Raw genomic sequence first — 24,322 nt, 5'->3', positions numbered from 1 at the left:
ATCAACATTTCAGCTCCAACATGGAGCTTTTATTTAGGACAGGTAACGTAACAAATGTGCAGACAAGAGAATATATACCTCAGATCCCTCCAAAACAAACTGAACACTCAAATTAAATTAAATATGTGAAGAATGTTAAAAAGTGAAGAATGCTTTTATTCAGCACAAAACATTGCATTGAAGTTGCTGGTTAGTGGATAAGTGAGTGCGCTGGATCTTGTGTATTGTATAATTTGGCCCCCAGCAGCACCCCATTTATGCATGTTCAGGTGAGTGCAGCCCCCTGGTTTCATATACTGTATATCTATTTGGGAGTCAAGCCAACTCCTTGGTTTTGCACCCCTCCCTGTCACAGGTGCCTCATTCCAGGGCCCTATTCGGCCTTGTACTGCAGAGCCCCAGATGAGCCGCAGATGGAATTTTTTCCCCAAGTAAGTGGGTTAATCTCATAAGAGCGGACATTATGCTAATAGAGTAGGACCTGCCAAAGATGGGGTACATTGACTTTGTGGAAGGCTTATGCAATGTGTGATCATATAATGTAACTAAACCCCCATTATTTTTGCCTAGATTAGGTGTTTTTAATAAACGAATACAATCTGTCAGCATTGAAGTTGCTGTTTAGTGGCTAGGTGAGTGCTCTGGATCTTGTGTATTAAACACACACACACACACGTGAAACTTTGATGGTAGTTCTTACAGATGATACCAGAAACAATCAGTTCATATGGAATGCACATATACAAAGGGCTGAGAAAGTCTATCCGTCTCAGCCTAGAAAGCAGTGTAAAAAGCGGTACAATAATGCACAAGTATTGATTCACATTGTTACTTAGAGAGTGAAGGTCTTATTGTAAGGTTCTCTGTCCAAACCCAATCTCTTTTCAGATTAATTCAGTTTTATATTAATTTAAACATGAAGCACCCACATGTCCCAAATAATTCCAATATTGTAAACCAGAACACTGCAATCACCCAATGTCGTATTCATCTTCTACAGGTTTATCTTTGCAGATGGAATTTAAGGGACACTATGAGCTCAATCAGCTGATGCCAACACACTATTTTGGTTATCTGCTACCAGTAAGTCTGGCGTATAGGCCCTACTGTGTTTGCATGTAGATGAATGGATTATCAAGCTCCATATGTGGTGGACATGGGCTATCCATTCTTCAACATTTCTGTAATGTATAACAAAATTAATTCTGGAAGATGACACTGCTGCTACTGTAATGTTTCCTGGGGCCTGATAAATATGGTTTGCTTGTTCCAGCCACTAGGGACCCAGGACAATGCTGCAATAAACAGCCCAACAGATTGTCGAACTATAAATTGCCCCACAGATTAGCCAATTATGAACAGCCCAACAGATTGGCTAACTATAAACAACCCAACAGATTAGCCAACTATAAACAACCCAACAGATTAGCCAACTATAAACAACCCAACAGATTAGCCAACTATAAACAACCCAACAGATTAGCCAACTATAAACAACCCAACAGATTAGCCAACTATAAACAACCCAACAGATTAGCCAACTATAAACAACCCAACAGATTAGCCAACTATAAACAACCCAACAGATTAGCCAACTATAAACAACCCAACAGATTAGCCAACTATAAACAACCCAACAGATTAGCCAACTAAAAACAACCCAACAGATTAGCCAACTACAAACAACCCAACAGATTAGCCAACTATAAACAACCCAACAGATTAGCCAACTATAAAGTGCCCCAGTGACTGGCCAATTATAAACAGCCCCACTGATTGACCAATTAAAAACAGCCCCACAGATTGGCCAATTAAAAACAGCCCCACAGATTGGCCAATTAAAAACAGCCCCACAGATTGACCAATTAAAAACAGCCCCACAGATTGGCCAATTATAAACAGCCCCACAGATTGGCCAATTCAAAACAGCCCCACAGATTGGCCAATTAAAAACAGCCCCACATATTGGCCAATTAAAAACAGCCCCACAGATTGTCCAATTATAAACAGCCCCACAGATTGTCCAATTATAAACAGCCCCACAGATTGTCCAATTATAAACAGCCCCACAGATTGTCCAATTATAAACAGCCCCACAGATTGGCCAATTATAAACAGCCCCACAGATTGGCCAATTATAAACAGCTCCACTAATTGGCCAATTATAAAGTGCCTCAGCAATTGGCCAGTTACAAACAGCCTCACTGAGTGACCAATTATAATAAACTTCCCCACTGATTGGCCAGTTATAAACAGCTTCACTGATTAGCCAGTTATAAACAGCTTCACTGATTGGCCAGTTATAAACAGCTTCACTGATTGGCCAGTTATAAACAGCTTCACTGATTGGCCAGTTATAAACAGCTTCACTGATTGGCCAGTTATAAACAGCTTCACTGATTGGCCAGTTATAAACAGCTTCACTGATTGGCCAGTTATAAACAGCTTCACTGATTGGCCAGTTATAAACAGCTTCACTGATTGGCCAGTTATAAACCGCCTCACTGATTGGCCAGTTATAAACCGCCTCACTGATTGGCCAGTTATAAACCGCCTCACTGATTGGCCAGTTACAAAGTGCCCCAGTGACTGCCAGTTGTGCATGTAAATGTCTTAAAGAGGCTAACTGAGCTAGATCTGTGTGGGAGACGAAGCATTGCAAGTTTGGGTTGCCATGGTGGTTAATTAGATGAGACAGAGAGAGGCCTAACAGAAGCGTCTTGCTAATGAAAACTTTGCCTGGCTCCCGTCTTTTATTCCTTGCTCCTAAAAATATCACAGTAAACATTTGGGTAAAGTTTCATGGATTATGGCCTCTTACCTCTGGTTGGTAATGTTTGGTATGCAGAATCAGAAGTCAGGAATTCACATGACTGGCTGGAATCTGGTGCCACTGCAGCCAGTTCTGAATCACTTAGATATGTGCGCAATTCTACCTGTAAACAAAATCACTTTAAAAAATGTACTGATATGGCTTGTGGCTTGAACACTACAGTAAAGGAGACAAAAGAAAGTTTCAACTGAACAAGTAGAGAGTGGTTTTAATGACATTAAAACATGGAAATGAGCAGCAAAGAAACAGATTTGAAGTAAGAACAACCACAAATGGCTAATAAAGCAGAGAACTAGAAACAGTTTCATTTCTTCTCCTCTCTGTATGCACTCTCTATGCTGACTGACAGGTGTGAAGGGTGGAGCTTATAACAATAACTGACAGGGAGCTAAGATGGAAGTGCCTAGTTACAGGATAAAGAGGTGTGCATTTCTATATTTAATTTTATTTTTCACACCATGCAAAAACATATTTGTTAAATATTTTGTTTATTTATAATAAAGATTTAAATGTGAATGATAATCCAGTACACACAAGGCACAGCCAGGGCACAAATGGCTAATGAAGAGGAGAAATAGAAACATAGTAAACAAAATATAAAAAATCCTGGGAAGTGATGGTTAAGCTATAGAGAGACAATGTTTCCAAATATTTACCCTGTAGTCTCCGTTCACCCCATGGCCCAACTCTCTATCGCGTTTCCTCTCATCGGACTGGCGCTTCAAGCCACGCACTGACGTATGTCTAATGACTGAGGTCTCTCTTGGGGGTGGAGGCATTGCAGGGGGTGGAGGTATGTTGGGAGGAAGGTCAGGATGATCAGGGCTGTACTTATCAGGAAGAGGTGGTCTGGGGGGTGCATTTTCTTCCTGTTAATGAAGGACCAAATATATGAATCAGATGTCTGGCTCCAGGATAATTGCACTTAATAACAGGTTTATAGTCTGGAGTGGAAAAATTCTGTACCAACCAGAGATACAGGGGCATTTCACTAGAAAAGATTGACAAACAACAATTCAAAGCTATAGCACAATGATTATCTCTCACAAATCCCCATGCAGTGATTGGCGCTCTCAGTTCCCTATACAGTGATTAGAGCTCACAAATCTTGAGACAATGAATAGCACTCACAAATCTTGAGACAATGATTAGCACTCACAAATGCCGATACAATGATTAGCACTCACAAATGCCAATACAATGATTAGCACTCACAAATCCCAATACAATGATTAGCACTCACAAATCCCAATACAATGATTAGCACTGATAAATCCCAATATAATGATTAGCACTGATAAATCCAGATACTGATAAATCCCAATATAATGATTAGCACGAACATATCCCAATACAATGATTACCACTGATAAAATCTAATATAATGATTAGCACGAATATATCCCGATACAATGATTAGCACGAATATATCCCGATACAATGATTAGCACTCACAAATCCCAATACGATGATTAGCACTGATAAATCCCAATATAATGATTAGCACTGATAAATCCAGATACTGATAAATCCCAATATAATGATTAGCACTGATAAATCCAGATACTGATAAATCCCAATATAATGATTAGCACGAATATATCCCAATACAATGATTACCACTGATAAAATCTAATATAATGATTAGCACGAATATATCCCGATACAATGATTAGCACTAATAAATCCCGATACAATGATTAGCATTGATAAATCCTGATGCAATGATTACCACTGATAAATCCCAATGTAATGATTAGCACTTACAAGCGTGGCTGTTACACGTGTTGGTGACTGTGGAGGTGGATCGGATTTCATCAGGAGTTGTGGCTGAGAATGAGATTTTGTCTGGGAGTATGGTTGAGCATACAATCCCACTTCAAATGTGGGTTTGGCAATGACAGAAAGATGGTTGAGCGGTGATACGGATTTGCTGCGCAACGACGTAAACGCTGTGTTTCCGGAAGGCACAAATTGGGAAGAAATTAAAGGCACTGTTTTTCTTTCTAGAAGAGTAAACAAAGATATCTAATGCAGTACGAATATTTAAAAATAATAATAATAATAATAATATAAAATATTATCAAGTCACAGAACAAAATGTATTCTCATATTAGTAATACAAAGATCCTTTAGTTTCCTGTAAAATAACTGCATTACAGACAATACAACTAAAAGGTAAAAATCGGTATGAAATGCTACAAATTAAATAATTAACAACTAGTAAACATGGCCCTGTGCCACAATGGGTGACAGAAACTTATTGGACAATAATTTTCTGGAGGCACTGTGGGATTGGTAGTACAGCTGCCCCTACGATTACACTATTATATACACAGTGTTACTACCTGGGTTTTTTAACGATTCCACGAGAACTCTATAGTTTAGCTTATTTGAACTGAGGCCTGCAGTAACGTCTTCAATTCTCCACAAATCCTTTTGCATTTGCGTCTTTTCCTGCAACATAAAAGCATACATTTATTAATTTACATAAATTGCATACATAAAAACATACATTTATTAATTTACAAATGGGTAGTACAGCGTGCCATTAACTTGTCATCGGGGCGCACAGCTGAGAAATAAACAGTTATACTGAAGGTAGGCAAACAAGACGGTTTGTTTATTACTCAATCATGGACTGGAATTTTAACCTGCTCTTTACCTGCATTCGCTCTTATCCCGCTCACCTGTGAAGATGATGATCTATTCATCTGCTCCTGCAAGGTTTGTCTTAATCGACTCACATCATTTTCCAGCCTCATGTACTCATTCCAGGAGTTCTCCATGTCCTGCAGAATGGTACGGTTAATTAACACTTTGTGGCAGATTACGGTGGATTAACATGTTTTGGCTGAATAACACGTTGCAGTGTATTGACATGTCACTGCAGAGTAATGCATTGCAGTGGATTAGCATGTCATGGTGGAGTAATGCATTATAGTGGATTAACACATTGTGTCACTTTAAAAACATTTTCTCTCCGTGCTGCTCTCACACGGAGTCTGCCCCTTCTCCTTCCTTCCCCTTGCAGTCATTTTCCCAAGGCTGAATTCAAGAAGAAGAGATGCCCAGAGTTTCTCCTTGTAACAGACACACAGAGTGTATCCTTCCTATCTTTGTTGATCGGTAAAGGTTCTGCACAGACTGAACCGAGTGACACAATGGGGAAGGGCTGCTTTTAACTGCTGTTTTTAGAGAAATCTAGACTTTATTTGAGCAATTTTACTATTCTCTATCATTTAAGATTTAAGATGTATTTGTCCTGATAGGCAACCTTTTAATTTGGGGCCACTTGTAGGGTACACAAACTTTGCAAACTTGATTGCTTACTAAAGACAAGGGGGACTCTTTTTATTAAAAACGTTAACTTGGGGCCAGTGAGTTTGTCTGAATTTAAAATAATTAGTCTGTAGTGTGTAAATAATGAAGTACAACATGGCCCTAGTTGATCACTGCTGTCCAGAACACACTTTCTAACCCTGTACAGTACAGTTTCCCCGAGAGGGTCAGATCCACTGATATCTGGAGTATTGCAGTAACTTACAGTTGATACTTTGGACATTTCAGCTCGTATCTGGACTAAATCTTCCTGCAGAAGACGTTGTTGATAAGAGATTTTCTCAGAGTGCTGTGGCTGCTCTTTGTATTGATCCATTTGTCTATGCAGAACTTCCAGCACTGTCTCCAGCTTGTCCTACAAAACAAGACGTACGTATTTCATGCATGTAAATCTGTCCCCCTCCCAGCCTCATGACACAAATTCAAACTAAAATCTATTCTCTCTCAGAACTTAAATCAATGCAACCAAAAACACAGAGCGTTCGGTCACCATAAAAACACATACCTTTATTAATAACCATTAAAAACCGTACAAATGGATACAAAATGCAGAGCAAAGAAGCAAAAACAAATAAAGAAAAAAAAAATTTACAGGGGAGTTTTTTTCCCTTTTGCTTTCTTAATCTAAAAAATAAAATAAAAAAATCACTAAGTCTTCAGTGTCAACCAACCTACTACCCACTCCCTCTAGTATGTAAGCTCATTGAGCAGTGCACTCAACCTCTCTGTTCCTGTGTGTCCAACTCGTCTGGTTATAACTACGTATTTGTTAGTCCACCCATTGTACAGCGCTGCAGAACTTGTTGGCGCTATATAAATATAATAATTTGAATCTGTTAGGTAAGCTTTAGGGTGTGTGTAGTGAAGGGTTGTTATTGTTAACAAGCTGTACGTCGTTTAATCAATCTGTACTAGGTCTACTCTATTGAAACACTAACAGGAACGAGTGCTCATAATGTGTCATTTACACAGCTCCCAGCTGCTTGTTTGTCTGTAACAAACGTCTTCTCAGACTGCAAACCCCAGTATGTCAATTCACATCTTACTTTATTGTCTTTTAGAGCTCGGATCTTGTCCTCCAAGTCCTGCAAGATTCTGTCCTGTTCGCAGAGGGTGCTTAGCTTAACCTATGAGGTAAATATAAATAGAGCAGAAAGTCACACAGACAGAATTATGGTGATTCCAGGCAATTAGTTAGGACATTGTAAAGCCCACGGATGACATCCATTTGTAGAACGCTCCATTATATTTTCTACTATTTAGTACATACACCCCCAAAAAACACAATCCGTATTTTTATTTTTGGGAATGATGTTAAGACTCTCACGTTTGTGCTGGGGTTTGTCCAATCAGAGGCTTTATCGAGAAACTATACGGCTGTATTACAGCTCATTGAGAAATGGATGTTACATGTCAAGCACAGAGACCGGATCAGCCATTGCGAGTGTGACACGTCCTGATTGACAGTCAGGAAGGAGGGACAAAATATTATTTCCATCTTTTGGAGGTACAATCCCTCAGTTTTGTTTTCAACATATTCTGGGCATGTTTGTAGTTAATGTACCTCTCACAAATAAAAACTAAAAAGGCTGCCTTATATTTGATTTATAGCAGATATACACTGATTAGCCACAACATTAAAACCACTGACAGGTGAACTGAATAACAATGATAATATTGAGATATAATAGGCAGCAAATGAACGAACATTCAGTTCTTAAATTTCATGTGTTGGAAGCAGGATCAATGGACAAGAACAAAGATCTGAGAAACTCTGACAAGGGCCAAATAGTGATGGCTAGACTGGGTCAGAGCATCTCCAAAAGGGCAAGTCTTTCACAACTTTTGATTAGTACCTACCAAAAGTGGTGAAAGGAAGGACAACCTTTGAACTGGCATCAGGAACATTGGTACCTACGGCTAATTGATGAACATGAGGAACAAAAGGCTAGCTCGCCTGGTCTGATCACAGAGCTTCTGTAGCTCAAATTGCTAAAAAAAACAAAACAAAACAATGCTGGTGTCTGAACACACAGTGCATTGGAGTTTGCTGCGTATGAGACTGCATAGTCACAGACCGTTTCAGGGTGCCAATGATAACCCCTGTCTACTGCCGAAAGTACCTTCAATCGGAATGTGAGCATCATAAACGGACTATGGAACAATGGAAGAAGGTTGCCTGGTTTGATGAAACACAATTTCATTTAGATCAGATTGAAGGGTGGATGTGTGTGCGTCATTTGCTGGGGAAGAGATAGCAGCAGGATGCACTACGCGAAGAAGACAGGCCAGCGGAAACCTTGGGTCCTGGCATTCATGTGGATGTAACTTTAACACATACCACCTACCTAGAGATTGTTGCAGACCGCGTGCACCGCTTAATTGCAATGGTGTTCCCTGATGGCAGTGGCCTCTTTCTACCACCAAGTAAAAAATGTTCACGAATGGTTTGAGGAACATGACAAAGAGTTCAAGGTGTTGCCTTGGCCTCCAAATTCCCCACATCTCAATCTGATTGAGCATCTGTGGGATGTGCTGGAACAACAAATTCAATCCATATAGGCCCCACCATGTAACTTGCAGGACTTAAAGGATCTGCTGCTAATGTCCTGGTGCTATATACCACAGAACGCATTCAGAGGTCTTGTGGAGTCCATGCCTTGACACTTCAGAGTTGTTTTGGCAGCACAAGGGGGACATAAAGATATTAGGCAGGTGGTTTTGATGTTGTGGCTTATCAGTGTATATATGAGAGCTAATGAACTTTTATCTTTCCTGGAAATGAGTATTTTATACAGGGATGTGCAATTTATATTGCTCAATGCCTGTAACATGCAGTCATCGAGCAATATAGAATAAGAATGATTATTTTACCCCTGCCATAAGTAAGCGTCAGGGGTGTCGTAGGGGAATTGGTGCTGGGCAGGAAGTGGGCATACCGGGACACCATAACTATGGCGGGCTGCATTTCGTAGGAGTCAATCACTCCTCACAGTGCTCAGGAATAATGGCCACCGGGATTTAGGGTGACATCATATCCCAGTGGCCAACATGCTGTAAAGTAAAGAGACGTTTGCTAATAATCTGTGCTGGGTGTGAGTGTAAGAGAATGTAGTTTGTGTGTGTGTGTGTGTATCACAACCACATTACAGCCAGCGCACACCACACCACAAACAACTAGCACACACATCACATACAGCTAACACACGCACATAACAAACGGTCAGGGTTCAGCAAATAGCCCTGTCGATATCCAGGGCTCATGGCAGGGCCCCAGTCTTTTTAATTTAAATTATTTTATATCAGGACAAGTAGATAGGGATACCACTTAGTCCCTTTTGTAGGAAAATTCCACACCCCTGTTTATAGCAGATAGGGGCTAATATTAGCGGTCTGACACGTGGCCATTTTATCTGCAGAGTCTCACTTACATCGACGTCACTTTCAGCGATTCGGACGGGTTTAGAGGAGCGATCTTTCATGCTTTCTCTCCCAGTCACCTGGTAATTATAGAAAGGAATAAACTTAGCTTGATCTCCCAACAATGTATGCAAATGGCAGCGTGTGAAAATAATGAACTGCAGGACAACGCGTTTAGCACATGCAAACAAAGTTAAACTAAATCACACTAACTGGCTTTGCGCATGGAGTGCACAGAACTCTCACTATCAGGAGAGATGGATAATGAGGGTTAATAATAAATCTGATCAGTTTTGCGAAAATTTTTATGAGAGTAGCTGCAGCAAAAAATACAGAAGTATACACACTCCTCTTCATCAGCTGAGGTGAAGTATATTTAGATAAGGCCTAGGTGGTAGAATTTACTTCAGGTAACATTTATACATACCCACTTATCTCTGGCATGATGCCCCCCTAAAACAATGCCCAGCATATACTTACCATGGTTACACAGCATCTGAACCCAATAAAAATCTGAGAATATTATAGTGTTTGTGCATTACACTATATAGAACCAGATTCACTGATCCATAAACATTCAGAGAAAACTAAAATCCTGTCACAAAGAGCTTACAATCAAACACTGCATATTATATTTCCTATAGCTGTTTAAAAAGCTATTATCAGTGGCGTACACATGACCTATGGGGCCCCGGTGCGAGAATTGATCCGTGGGCCCCCCCCCCGCACGCTTACTCTGCGCAGGCCGGGGCCGGAACAAATGGCGGCGGGCACCTGGTCGCAGGGGTTGCAGGGTTGCGACCCCTGCGACCGCGGTATGTACACCAGTGCATGCAGATGCACACAGACTTAAAGGACCACTACAGACACCCAGATCACATCAGCTCAATGAAGTGGTCTGGGTGTCAGGTCCCTCTAGTTTTAACACGGCAGCTAAAAGCATAGCAGTTTCAGAGAAACTGCTATGTTTCACTGAGGGTTAATCCAGCCTCTAGCGGCTGTCTCACTGACAGCCGCTAGAGGAGCTTCCGCGATTCTGAGACACTGAACGTCCATAGAAAAGCATTCAGTAATGCTTTCCTATGGGCGGTTTGAATGCGTGCACAGCTCTTGCCGTGCATGCGCATTCGGAGCTGAGTGGCGGAGGGATCCCCAGCGCCAAGGGAGTCCGGCGCTGGAGAAAGGTAAGTGCTGAAGACACACACACACTCTCACGAACAGACGCATACACACTAGCTAACAGACACACACATTTACTAACAGAGACACACTCAGCGACAGACATACATACACACTCACTTACAAAACATACACTCTCACTGACAAACACACACTCACTAACAGACATCAAACAGACTCACTAACACAAACACACACAGTAACACTAACACACACACTTACACACACAGTAACACTAACACACACACACTAACACTCAGAGTAACACTAACACCCAGAGTAACACTAACACACACACACTAACACACAGTAACACACACACTAACACTCACAGTAACACACACAGTAACACTAACACACACACTAACACGCACAGTAACACTAACACACACACACACTAACACTCACAGTAACACTAACACTCACAGTCACAGTAACACTAACACACACAGTAACACTAACACACACACACACACACACACACACTAACACTCAGGGTAACACTAACACACTAACACTCACAGTCACAGTAACACTAACACACACACTAACACTCACAGTAACACTAACACACTAACGCACACAGTAACACTAACACACACACACTAACACTTTTTTTTAAAAATTTAATCCCCCCAGCCTCCTTACCTTTTGGAGTGCTGAGGGGATTCCCTGGGGTCCAGTGGTGCTGCTGGGCCCCTGGGGGGGGGGGGGGGGGCGGTCACCCGGCAGGCAGTCACGCTGGCCGGTGCGCGAGGGAGCACTCTCCCCTGAGTGCTTCCTCTTCAGCTCCCTCGCGCGCCGCGTACTGATACCGGCGCCGGAAGATGACGTCATCTTCCGGCGCCGGTATCATTGCGGTGCGCGAGGGAGCTGAAGAGGAAGCACTCAGGGGAGAGTGCTCCCTCGCGCACCGGCCAGCGTGACTGCCTGCCGGGTGTAAGCAGGGCCAGCCTCGGGGGGCCCGGAGGTGGCCGGCTCCTGGGCCCCCCAGGAGAAGAGGCTGGCCCAGTGCGTACATACCGGGTCGCAGGGGCGGCCGGGCCCCCTGGTGGGCCGGGCCCCCTGGTGGGCCGGGCCCGGTCGCAGCTGCGACCCCTGCGACCCTGGTATGTACGCCACTGGCTATTATGGTGTATTTGATTGAAATCACTAGTCAGTAAGACTGTTTAAATCATGATTTACTACATAAAGACTTATTCTTCTTGGTTGTTATAATCTTAAAATTTACAACCACATGAACATTTTATATTTAGAAGAAATGTTAAAGTCTTTTTTCCGAACTCTGTTTATTTTATAATATTTTTGCTGTGAGGAAGAGGCATGTTATCATCTCTGGTATTATCTTCTAGAACAAACAACATTTCTCCAAAATAATGTTACAGGAACCTCTGGGAGATCACGACACAGAGTGGATTAATAGAATTCAGTTTCCAAAAATGGAAACACTGAATCTATATCCAGCCTATGCTATATAACTAAACTATCCATATTTCATGATGAATAACCTCTGGACTATTACATATCTTAAATAGAAACTATGTTTAGACAGATTTTTATCATAAATCATATATTTTTTTTTGTTTTTAAATGAAAAAATAAAAATAAAAATCTGATTTAAATAAAAAATATATATATATATATAATTTTGTTTTGTTTTTTAAAATCATTTATTTTGATGTTCCCGGATCAAACTACTGTCTGACAACAATCTTAAGCACATAAAATGAGCACAAGAAATGAAAGCTACAGTGAAGCTGCAGGCAGACTGCGGCGTAGCCAGGCCATGGGATGGTGGCATGACGGAATTGATGAAGGCTTACGTTAATACTGGTTCGATACCCTGGGGTAGAATTCTTTAACACACTGTGAACCAGGTTGATCAGAGGTTCATTATATTTCATCTGTTTCAAATTAAACGTTAAATGTTATGGAAAATCCACAATCTTTACTCAGAACTCACTTTATGCAATTTATTTAGTGTTCATTAGTGTGCTGGCCATGTGCAGAGACTCGCTTTACAGCATGATATATTTCTCATCTTTAAATGTTACAGAAAAAAAAACCCTCGGAAAGGACTAAGGGGAGGGGTAAGTTAAAGCAGGGTTCTGCTATTTCACACAAAGAATACAATGACATTTCCAATTAGGGGTTTGTCAATTTTTTCAGAATTGTCAGTGGTTCCATCTGCATCCTATACTGTGAGGTCTTATTAAATAAGGGGAATGTAATAGATGATACAGGGCGATTCAGTAACCTGTTTTGTACTTTGTCTCCACACTCACCCATGAATTGCATCTAATGAGCCTTATAGCTAAATTTCACTGCAACTCTGGTAAAACTTAGCCAACTTTGAGAACTGAACATGAATCCTGCTGGGTTCTGCAGGGTTTGCTTTTTTTTTGTAAATTCTGCAAATTCTAGATCTCGATTTTGTCTGAAATATAAGTTTCTATTGACACCTGCCAAGGCCTACAGATCTCCCAACGTGTACTCAGCAGTGCATGAGCCATCGGAAGGTGTGCTCTGGGCACAACATGGTAAGTGGCCAGATTACTTTATGGGATAAATCTCAAGAGACTGCAAGCAATCAGAGTGCCAGTGGTTTGAAACCTCGTTACTAAACAGTACATTACATGCAAGATTATTTTTTGCTTTTAACCCCTTAAGGACACATGACATGTGTGACATGTCATGATTCCCTTTTATTCCAGAAGTTTGGTCCTTAAGGGGTTAAAGAAGACAAACCAGGAAACATATAATCTATATGTAAATACTTTATATTTAAAGCGACACTATGAGCACCAAAGGAAGTGTAAACATTAGATCTGACTTTTCAAAAACTGTTTAGGAGGATTACCGCAGCAAGTTTAAAACCTACCACATTGAGAAGCAGAATAACATTAGGAATGTTTATTTTTAAAATTGAAAGTAAAAAAAAGTTTAACTGAGGAAGAAAAACAGAGGCTCTTTAAATGCTTTGAAAGTAGAGTTTGAGGCGCATGGCTTTTTAACTTCAGAGAGAGCAGGAAGCCCTGAGCCCAAGAATCAGCCGTTTTAATAGGTAACATATCCTGGCCACCGCAGAGGAGGTGGACTACATATTCCAGGATACATTGCTTGACTCTATCTTTAAAATAATCTGACGACCATTACAGATCTTAAAATTCTAAACGGCTTGAAAATATATTTATTACAAACATTTCCTATGTTTTACTGCTGATAAGAGTTTTTATTGACAAGTAATATGTCAGAATGTGTTCCAGCAATGACAAACAGACGGGGCCTTATAATGCAAAGAAATATAGTTAAATATCTAAAAACATATAACAAAGGCAGGTGATTGCATACTACAGGCATTGAATCATTTAATGCCACCGAACAGAGATAATGTCTCAAATTATTATGAATATTTGCAGGTTTATTCGCTAAAATGAATAATTAAAGTGAATTTTTATCATATAAGGTCAAAATCGTTCTCTAAATTGTCTACTCTGACCTTAAATCTAAAATTCACTATGAATTCTCACTGCAGTGAATAAACCTGGTAGTATAATTTAGATTTTTGAAGATAAAAAATAAAAAGGTAAATAATATGTAACTAGTGATCCCTTTCTATAGACATCAAGACAAATGAATAAAAGTTAGTAATTCTTTATGAAATCACAATTCTGAATATACTGCAAGCACTGTCCAGGGCAAGCTACAGGAAATGGCAAATCATACAAATCACTCCATGTAAATGTTAATATACAGAGCTCTTAAACTTGATATATGTCAGGAGCACAGAATCTACATAATACACGACTAATGGGGTTTATTCACTAAACCGTTAAGAAATAAAGAGCAAATAGACCCAAACTAGAAAATCCGGATTATTTCAATCTGCCTGGGAATACAATTCATTGCTCAGTAAATAAAGCATGTTCCGAAACAATGGAGTGAGTTTAGAAAGATACACATGGATAGGCACTAGTGAAGCTATGCTGTCAGGTCAGCTACCCCGGCCTTAAATCTGAAATACACTTTGAATTTTCACTTTAGTTAATAGACCTGACAGTGTGATAAAGCGAAAAGTGGTGATCTTACCTTTAAGTCCAAATACTCCAGGTCCTTCTTCATTTGGAGGTATGTATCATCAGCCTCCAGGGAGAAACAGAGAATATTAGTTATAAAATAACAGCGTCTAGTCTTATATATTGCAAAGCATTTGTTCTTTAATGTCCATTAATGTCTTGGTGCGCTAAATTTCAAGAACAAATTATATTAATGTTGCTTTTTGGCCACAGTTCAGTCCCACCCCGAGATGTTTTAGAGTGGGACTTCTCATTCATGAAATCATGCTGGGAGGAGGGTCAGTCTGTATATTGTGTATATACCAATAAAACATTGCCATGCCATTGTCCGTGCCATAGGACATGCATTGGATGATGGGGTTTGCCATGCAGAAGCTGAAATGACCTTAGCAGCAGCCACACACTATATAAAACGGCCTTTAGTAAAGTAAGAAGCCGCTAAACTGAAAATCTTGTCAATTGATAAAAGAAGATGAAAAGTAATTGAATTGCTGTACTGGGAGACAATATATTGCTCTGCACCTGGCAGGACCCAGCGGTGCCATCAGGCATTTTATAATGTGTGTACCAGACATAGTAATTATCTTTATGGGAAATCTGAATTAGTCTGTAATCAGGCTTTCATTCTATTTAATATTGTAACTAAGGTAACTCTGATCACATAGCAGGGGCCTACAACTCCCAAAATGCTCTGCCAGCATTACAACAGGGATGTATTTTACTGGGATACAATCGATTAAATTAAAGTTAGCATTACACGACCATACAGATCTGCAACCAAAAAAAGCACATTGAGAATAGGGCAACGCCTACTGGGCAGCATGAAGGGACAGTTCTGCTATGGATCTCTTCTTTACATATCACAGATGGGACGGCTGACCTGGTACGTCGAATTAGATGTCCCATGCTGGTTTAATTTGGCGATTGTGTAATTTCTCACACTAGACAACTTAGTCTGATGTCTCCGTAATCGGCTGAGAAGCTCTGTTAGCTCTTCGTGCTGCAGCTATTTAGACACATTGTGGAGAGGACACCAGGAACGCTGTTAGAATATAACACTAAGTGCGCATGGAGCGAGCACTCAGAACTAGTTCTACGCGAGCTGTACATAGACACCACCGTGCCTTGCTTTTACACGCACATTCGATGTCAGCAAGTTTTTTTTTTTTTTTTTTATGAAAACAGAATGGACTTTGAAGTTCTAAAAAAATCTCCTTTCAAAATGTGCAAAAAAACACTGAAAATGTCTACACATCCCGTAAGCTGCATTCTCATTCGCAGATACGGCAATCTCAAAATGTTACTTAAGGTAACAGGAGATTATTAAATGTACAAATACCTTCTGAAATTTATGTTAAACGGACTACGATGCTTAAATTTTTGTAAAATAAAACATACAAAAGAATTCTTACCGACTTGCCGTGTAAACTGGGGGCACTTACAGTGTGGGTCATATAACCCAGTGAGGGCATGGAGCGCCGATCCACATGGGCTGCGGACTAAAACAGGAAAAGGAGTTTCATGCACAGATTCACAATGTAAGCAGGGCACTGACAGTGAGCCTTTACCTGCCCTAAATATGGGGTAAATAACTGCACAGAGGTAGTAATAGCGGGTATATCATTGTAACAGAGATAATGATAGCAGGTATATCATTGTAACAAAGGAAGTAATAGCTGCTATATCATTGTAACAGAGGTAGTGATAGTGTTATCTTATTAAATATTAATGTCGGGTTATCGTTTTAAGAAGAACTCTTCAAGATCCCTGCTTTCTGTTCTGTATATTGAGAGCTGCAGGGTCCCTGCTTTCTGTTCTGTATATTGAGAGCTGCAGGGTCCCTGCTTTCTGTTCTGTATAGTGAGAGCTGCAGGGTCCCTGCTTTCTGTTCTGTATAGAGAGAGCTGCAGGATCCCTGCTTTCTGTTCTGTATAGTGAGAGCTGCAGGGTCCCTGCTTTCTGTACTGACTAGTGAGAGCTGCAGGGTCCCTGCTTTCTGTTCTGTATATTGAGAGCTAGAGGGTCCCTGCTTTCTGTTCTTTATAGTGAGAGCTGCAGGGTCATTGCTTTCTGTTCTACATAGTGAGAGCGACGGGTCCCTGCTTTCTGTTCTGTATAGTGAGAGCTGCAGGGTCCCTGCTTTCTGTTCTGTATAGTGAGAGCTGCAGGAACCCTGCTTTCTGTATATTGAGAGCCGGAGGGTCCCTGCTTTCTGTTCTGTATAGTGAGAGCTGCAGGGTCATTGCTTTCTGTTCTATATAGTGAGAGCTGCGGGGTCCCTGCTTTCTGTTCTGTATAATGAGAGCTGCAGCATCCCTGCTTTCTGTTCTGTATAGTGAGAGCTGCAGCGTCCCTGCTTTCTGTTCTGTATAGCGAGAGCTGCAGGATCCCTGCTTTCTGCTCTGTATAGTGAGAGCTGCAGGGTCATTCCTTTCTGTTCTACATAGTGAGAGCTGCGGGGTCCCTGCTTTCTGTTCTGTATAGTGAGAGGTGTGGGGTCCCTGCTTTCTGTTCTGTAAAGTGATAGCTGAAGGGTCATTGCTTTCTGTTCTATATAGTGAAAGCTGCGGGGTCCCTGCTTTCTGTTCTGTATAGTGAGGGTCTCTGCTTTCTGTTCTGTATAGTGAGAGCTGCAGGGTCCCTGCTTTCTGTTCTACATAGTGAGAGCTGCGGGGTCCCTGCTTTCTGTTTTGTATAGTGAGAGGTGTGGGGTCCCTGCTTTCTGTTCTGTAAAGTGATAGCTGCAGGGTCATTGCTTTCTGTTCTATATAGTGAAAGCTGCGGGGTCCCTGCTTTCTGTTCTGTATAGTGAGGGTTTCTGCTTTCTGTTCTGTATAGTGAGAGCTGCAGGGTCCCTGCTTTCTGTTCTACATAGTGAGAGCTGCAGGGTCCCTGCTTTCTGTTCTGTATAGTGAGAGCTGCAAGGTCCCTGCTTTCTGTTCTACATAGTGAGAGCTGCAGGGTCCCTGATTTCTGTTCTGTATAGTGAGAGCTGCGCGGTCCCTGCTTTCTGTTCTGTATAGTGAGAGCTGCAGGGTCCCTGATTTCTGTTCTGTATAGTGAGAGCTGCGCGGTCCCTGCTTTCTGTTCTGTATAGTGAGAGCTGCAGGGTCCCTGATTTATGTTCTGTATAGTGAGAGCTGCGCGGTCCCTGCTTTCTGTTCTACATAGTGAGAGCTGAATTCTGATTGAGTGGGAGAGGCTACATTGAGGGTTTTCATAAAATAAGCCTTTAAGTTTTATAAAAGTTTTTTTTACTTGGGGTTTCAAATGGGTTTTTCACTAAACTATTATGGAAAACTGGATGGATAAATCAAGAGAATTGCAAAAAAAAACTGCTTTGTGAAGTTAAATCTGAGCTACATTGGTGTAAATGTCTAATTCTCTTGTAAATTCTTGACAATTCTCACTTAAGTGAATACATCTCCATCATATTAACCCTATTTACTATTCAGTAACTTGCACTAATTATGAGTGGGGTATATGGTCTTTACAATCATGTAGGGTGCAAGCTAAATCAATACTTCTAGATTGTAAGCTTTTTTGAACAAAGTCCTCATCAACCTGTTGTTCCTGTAACATTTGGTATTGTTAAATTTCTCCCTGCATAATATTGTTAATTGCTGCAGAATATGTCAGGCATGACTAATCATGGCAGTTCACACTAACACCAGTAGGGGGCAGTATGTACAAGTTAGGAGCATTTAGGCACAGTGTTGTGGAGAACAGATAGAACGCTTCACTTTCAGATACTTTCAGAGTATAACTTCCAAACTAGCTCCTCTGCCAATCACAGGGGATGTCAAACCTTATGACTGAGTCCTGCACTAGTTTTTAAAAAATAAATAAAAAATCATTAACAAGATTTTTTTTTTTTTTTAAAAAAGGCACAAAATACTCAGGAATCAGATGCATGAGGTGAAATAACACAAGACAAAAAAATCTGAATGAAAAGGTGTAATTAATATTTACAAAAAAACCCAAACAATAAAAAATGTTAGCACGACACACTGACCTTTTATGTTGTTAATATGAAATAATGAAGTTTTGTCATGATATAAAACATGCAACTTCAGATCCCCCTCATGACATAAAAAAGTTTAGTATCACAGATTACTTGCCTATACTTTTACCTTAACAGTATGGAAGCGCATCTTCTGCGATGAAGCATCATAAACTAGGTCCGGCTGCTGCACGTCCTCTGGTCTAATTGTAAGTCTTTCAGACGGAGTGTGTGGTCTCTTCGGAGGAAATGATTTGTGAGGCGCTGGTGGTGGCATGTCAGATGGGGAAGGGGGTACAGAAATGGATCGAGGGACATCTAAAAAACTTTTTGATCGATTACGGTCCATGTAGTCCATAGAAATTATGTTAATGGGGCCAGTAGGGCTGCCATGTTTATACTGCTGCCTCTGCTGCCACTCATACAGCTGCCACACCATGCCTTCCTTGGTTGCTTTCCGTTCCTGGTTGGACATCTTGAAATGGTTGACCCGATCATGCGCGTATTTATAGTCACTTGGAAGATTCCTACTCGGGGGAGGTGAGCTAGCAGATGGCTGTCTGTTGGTCTTTGGCAATGTCTGATAGCTCTCTGAATAATGTGGAGGGGGGTTATGCCGTGGAAGCGTACGATCCGAAACAGCACTAGAAATGGGAAAAACAGTAATAGAGAATCAGAAAGGTCAACATACTGCTATAAAACCAAATCTACAGGAAATAATTCTCAGAAGGTGAAATCATGTCATCCCAGTTGTGACAATTAAAACACATCCTAGCAGAGACAACCCCGCTACCTGTCTGTACTAGCAAAGACAATCCCTCCGCCTGTCCTAGCAGAGACAATCCCACTACACGCCTATCTTTCTACCAGAGACAATCCTGCTACCTGCCACTCCTACCAGAGACAATCCCGCTACCTGCCTCTCCTACCAGAGACAATCCCGCTACCCGCCTGTCATAGCAGACACAACCCAGCTACCCGCCTGTAAAAGACACAACCCCGCTACCCGCCTGTAATAGACACAACCCCGCTACCCGCCTGTCATAGACACAACCCTGCTACCCGCCTGTCATAGACACAACCCACTACCCGCCTGTCATAGACACAACCCCGCTACCCGCCTGTCATAGACACAACCCCGCTACCCGCCTGTCATAGACACAACCCCGCTACCCGTCTGTCATAGACACAACCCCGCTACCCGCCTGTCCGAGCAGACAATCCCGCTACATGCCTGTCCTAGCAGAGGCAATCCCGCTACACGCCTGTCCTAGCAGAGACAATCCCGCTACACGCCTGTCCTAGCAGAGACAACACCGCTACCCGCCTGTCATAGCAGAGACAACACCGCTACCCGCCTGTCATAGCAGAGACAACCCCCATATCATCCTGTCCTAGCAGAGACAATCCCGCTACACGCCTGTCCTAGCAGAGACAACACCGCTACCCGCCTGTCATAGCAGAGACAACCCCCATATCATCCTGTCCTAGCAGAGACAATCCCGCTACCTGCCATGCTCACTGTGTCTAGAGGGGCATCAGCTACACCTCACTTATGAGGCACAAAGAGTACAAAACGATCACCCGAGAGAGAGAACTTGCCAGTATTTTGGTTCTGGACTGCCCTTATTGGAGGGATCAGTCAGATATGCAAATGTTACAGGTTATTTTTGTAATGGCACAAATAAGAAAAAAATATTTTTGAGACCTGAGCAGGGACTAACTGAAGGGGAAGTTACGGAGTTTCTCTAAGCTTTTGCCTTCATAGCAAAATAAACAGAGAATATGGTAGTCATATACTTTTTTTGTTGTTGTTCTTGTAATCCATATTGTGTGCAGACGTCATATTGTGACACATAACACAGCAGGAGACATTACTGGGTTGAAAGCAATCGATCCCTTATTAGCAATATTACTATTATTAATGATAAATTCATTTTAATTCTATTATATTTTCTTTCATTCTGAAAACATTCTAGTGTTTTTCTCAGCCTACTCTAAATTATGTTGGGGATCCAGAATCTTTCAATATCACTTCAATTCTAACAGCCAATGGTATTGGTGGACGTGCTGCTGCGGAGGACACTTGTTGAATGTCAAGTTGATACCAAGGTTAGTTGTGCAGAAGAATCTATTGCTAGACAATCATTGAGAAACAGGGAGCTGAATGGTCAGTTTGGGGAACTCGTCTCTTTATGTGACTCGACTTTGTCCTCTCCTTGTCCTACTGAAAGCTCATTTAAAATGGCTTTCTTTACTCTCCTGCAAAGCAGGAAACACTGCTAAAGGACAATTAATTAAGAAACACCATAAGCCTCAGCACTTGGCAAGAAATTAAAGTGCCGAAGGGAGCCTTTCTAAAATGACTGAATAAACCACCACACTGGTCCTGCAGCACAGGCAGCCACAATAGGTATATTCCTTGATTGCTCCACATTAACTAATTTGTCTGAAGAACAATAAATGGTTACTAGAAAATAGTATTCTCTCTGTATCGACATATACCAAACCAAAAGGGAACTTCATCATCAAACAACCCGTGGGTACAGTGTTATCCTAAGAGGCATAAACAGAGCAGTTTATAATGACAAAATAGTTTACTGTATTACAACAACACTTGATTAACTGTCATGGTAGGTCGGGCAGGGGATCTGTGTATCTTTTCCACAATGCCTGCCGAGTTTTCAAGTGTCCTGGCATCCTTTGCACCAAAAAGCTGCAATGCTCATGCCTAGATGTTTCTGTCCCTGCTCCCACTTCCTCTGCAGTAGCAGGAGACATTCAGGTGTCTGTGGTCGCAGGAACACAAGAGTGTCGCAGCATTGACAACGTGGGCACCGATTGGTGACAAAACTGAGACACTCTTCAAACAGGAAGTGACTATCCCAATGATCAGACTGCAAGCTTGCCACCATAGCAGTGATTGCTATTCTGATACCTGATCGGATATAATTTTAGAGATCTAGTTCTGTTTTGCTCCTGACCCTCTCCTGTGTTCCTGTCCCACTTCCTAACTTGCTCCCTTCACTCTTGGAATTTCTGGCTTTTTATCAGGCTACTAGAGAGGTCCTGCTTGCAAGGGTATGCCATCCAGCTGCAAAAAGGTTCTAACTCATCCCAGAGCATCAGATACAGCAGGTTACAAGGTATGACTCTACAGAATCCTTTACCTTTTAGGGTCCCCTTTCTGAATCTTCACCCACTGTTCCACTTGAGCCATGTTACTTCTCCTCTGCACTTTTTTTTCAGGAACTGCCCTTTGAACAAAGCCACGCTTGTCCATCCCATTCTGTTCCACTGGGCTGACTCTCATACTGAATGAAGCTGGAAGTGTTCCATTTCTTTCAAAGGACTGCGGCTGGGCAACCTGGCTCCTATAGGTTTTGGAGAATTCTGTGAATGCAGATTCGCCATCATTGGAGATAAAATTGTTTGATGGAAAACCCTTGGAGTTTAGCATGCGAGGAGTGCAGCGATCTTCCACCAGCTCTGGTCTCAGATCTTCAAACTTGTTTGAGGGAAATGGTTCCTTGGCTTTCTGATGACTGTTCGTCTGTACAATCTCTGGCTTTGTGTATTCTCTGAATGAATCTATGTGCGACTCCTTGGCTTTCGGATAACGGTTTGCTTGAACAATCTCGGGCTTCGCGTATTCTCTGAATGAATCTATGTGCGACTCCTTGGCTTTCTGAAGACTGTTCGTTTGAACAATCTCTGGCTTTGTGTATTCTCTGAATGAATCTATGTGTGACTCCTTAGCTTTCGGATAACTGTTCGTTTGAACAATCTCTGGCTTTGTGTATTCTCTGAATGAATCTATGTGTGACTCCTTGGCTTTCTGAGAACCTTTCGTTTCAACAATCTCTGGCTTTGTGTATTCTCTGAATGAATCTATGTGCGACTCCTTAGCTTTCGGATAACTGGTTGCTTGAACAATCTCGGGCTTCGTGTATTCTCTGAATGAATCTATGTGCGAATCCTTGGCTTTCTGGTGACTGTTTGCTTGAACAATCTCGGGCTTCATGTATTCTCTGAATGAATCTATGTGCGAATCCTTGGCTTTCTGATAACTGTTTGCTTGAACAATCTCGGGCCTCGTGTATTCTCTGAATGAATCTATGTGCGACTCCTTAGTTTTCTGATTATTGTTATTTAATTGAATAGTTTCCGATTTTGAATATTCTCTGAATAAATCTATGTGATTGGACTCTGGCTCTGGCTCAACGGACCATTCCATTTCTTCGCTGCCTCTAAAGATCAAAACAAAGATCACATTTTATTGAGAACAAAACCACAAGGACTAAACACGGACATAAACAGACCCTCTGAGCAGTAAAGCATTACGATGAGTCTTAATTATTATATTAGATTATCAGGATTTATTACCAAGTGCTAAATTAGAAAGATATATAAGCCTGCCTGCAAATCTTAAAAAAGGAGGAAATAAAATAATAAAAATCTCTGTGACACTTCATAGAAAGACAGACATATAAATAGATGCCTCATAAGTAAATACAGATTTGGAAAAAATTAAGAGAACACTCCAATTGTTTCTTAACCGCTTAAGGACGGAGGCAGTTCTGAACCAAAACCTTGAGCTATAGGTTTGTTCCACTGTTTCTCTTCAAGTGCCTCCATACATATCATATTATTTTTCAAACACAGAAGGGGCTTTCATATGTATACCTAACACAACATTATGTGTGAATAAAATGTTAAAAATGGGGGAGAGTAGAATTACTTTTTTCTCATTTTTGCTTATAATAATGTTTATACAACCAGTGCAACTAATTAAAAATAACTCAAAACAGATTCATATATCAGTCTTGATTGTTAAATGTCTCATATGTTTAGGATCTAACAATTGTTTTGATAGTTAATTCCAACTCCATACCAACCCAACCCCTTACCAAATGCTTACAATAACTAACCGTATACATAACATTGTAAAGCGCTACAGAATTTGATGGCGCTATATACATATAATAATAATAATAATAATAATAATCATAATCTCTCTATCCCTAACCCAAAGACAGTATTAACCAATTCCCATCATTAACCTACACTAACCACAACCATAACCCTGCTCTCACATTTACCCTACCCTTACCCCTATATTTATAACAATACCCAAACCCTACGGTATACATCTGCTAATATCAATGCTGATATTAGCAAATAGGTTTGCTATTTAACATAGTAGATAGTAGTCTGTAACTGCCATCTACTGGTCATTTTCATAATTACATCCAGTGTAATTAGGAATGGACCAGTTTTCAGTGAGGGTCTATTCAGACCAGGGGAGTCTCCTTGAAGCAACCTGCAGCCCATAAAAACCGCAGCTAAGCGCGACTGGGTTTATGAATAAAGTTAAAAGGTTCTGTGCAGCTCTGACTTTTAGCTCTGCACAGAGCTCAGTGGTCAGTGTGGGACCACTAAAATGGATCAATGGATACCTGGGATTAG

General features: G+C 41.1%; 1 protein-coding gene across 7 annotated transcripts in view; it reads right to left on the bottom strand.

The window, feature by feature from the left end:
* PLEKHA7 (pleckstrin homology domain containing A7) overlaps positions 1 to 24,322 on the bottom strand; it is a 171,877-nt gene that overhangs the window by 29,920 nt on the left and 117,635 nt on the right. For 6 of the 7 annotated variants that reach the window (XM_063438280.1, XM_063438278.1, XM_063438284.1 and 3 more), the window contains 12 exons: positions 22,024 to 23,103; positions 18,984 to 19,497; positions 16,263 to 16,349; positions 14,864 to 14,917; positions 9,607 to 9,675; positions 7,222 to 7,302; positions 6,381 to 6,530; positions 5,524 to 5,625; positions 5,182 to 5,290; positions 4,601 to 4,839; positions 3,490 to 3,702; positions 2,822 to 2,936 (listed from right to left, as the gene is read on the bottom strand). In XM_063438280.1, the coding sequence (XP_063294350.1) occupies positions 2,822 to 2,936; positions 3,490 to 3,702; positions 4,601 to 4,839; positions 5,182 to 5,290; positions 5,524 to 5,625; positions 6,381 to 6,530; positions 7,222 to 7,302; positions 9,607 to 9,675; positions 14,864 to 14,917; positions 16,263 to 16,349; positions 18,984 to 19,497; positions 22,024 to 23,103 (2,813 nt within the window). The remainder of the gene's footprint in view (positions 1 to 2,821; positions 2,937 to 3,489; positions 3,703 to 4,600; positions 4,840 to 5,181; positions 5,291 to 5,523; positions 5,626 to 6,380; positions 6,531 to 7,221; positions 7,303 to 9,606; positions 9,676 to 14,863; positions 14,918 to 16,262; positions 16,350 to 18,983; positions 19,498 to 22,023; positions 23,104 to 24,322) is intronic. The other variant, XM_063438281.1, reaches the window with a different exon arrangement.

This window comes from Pelobates fuscus, chromosome 12 (genome assembly GCF_036172605.1).
Source record: "Pelobates fuscus isolate aPelFus1 chromosome 12, aPelFus1.pri, whole genome shotgun sequence".
NCBI classification, from domain to species: domain Eukaryota; kingdom Metazoa; phylum Chordata; class Amphibia; order Anura; family Pelobatidae; genus Pelobates; species Pelobates fuscus.
Note: the sequence above shows the minus strand (reverse complement) of the source record. Positions and strands in the feature narration are given on the sequence as shown.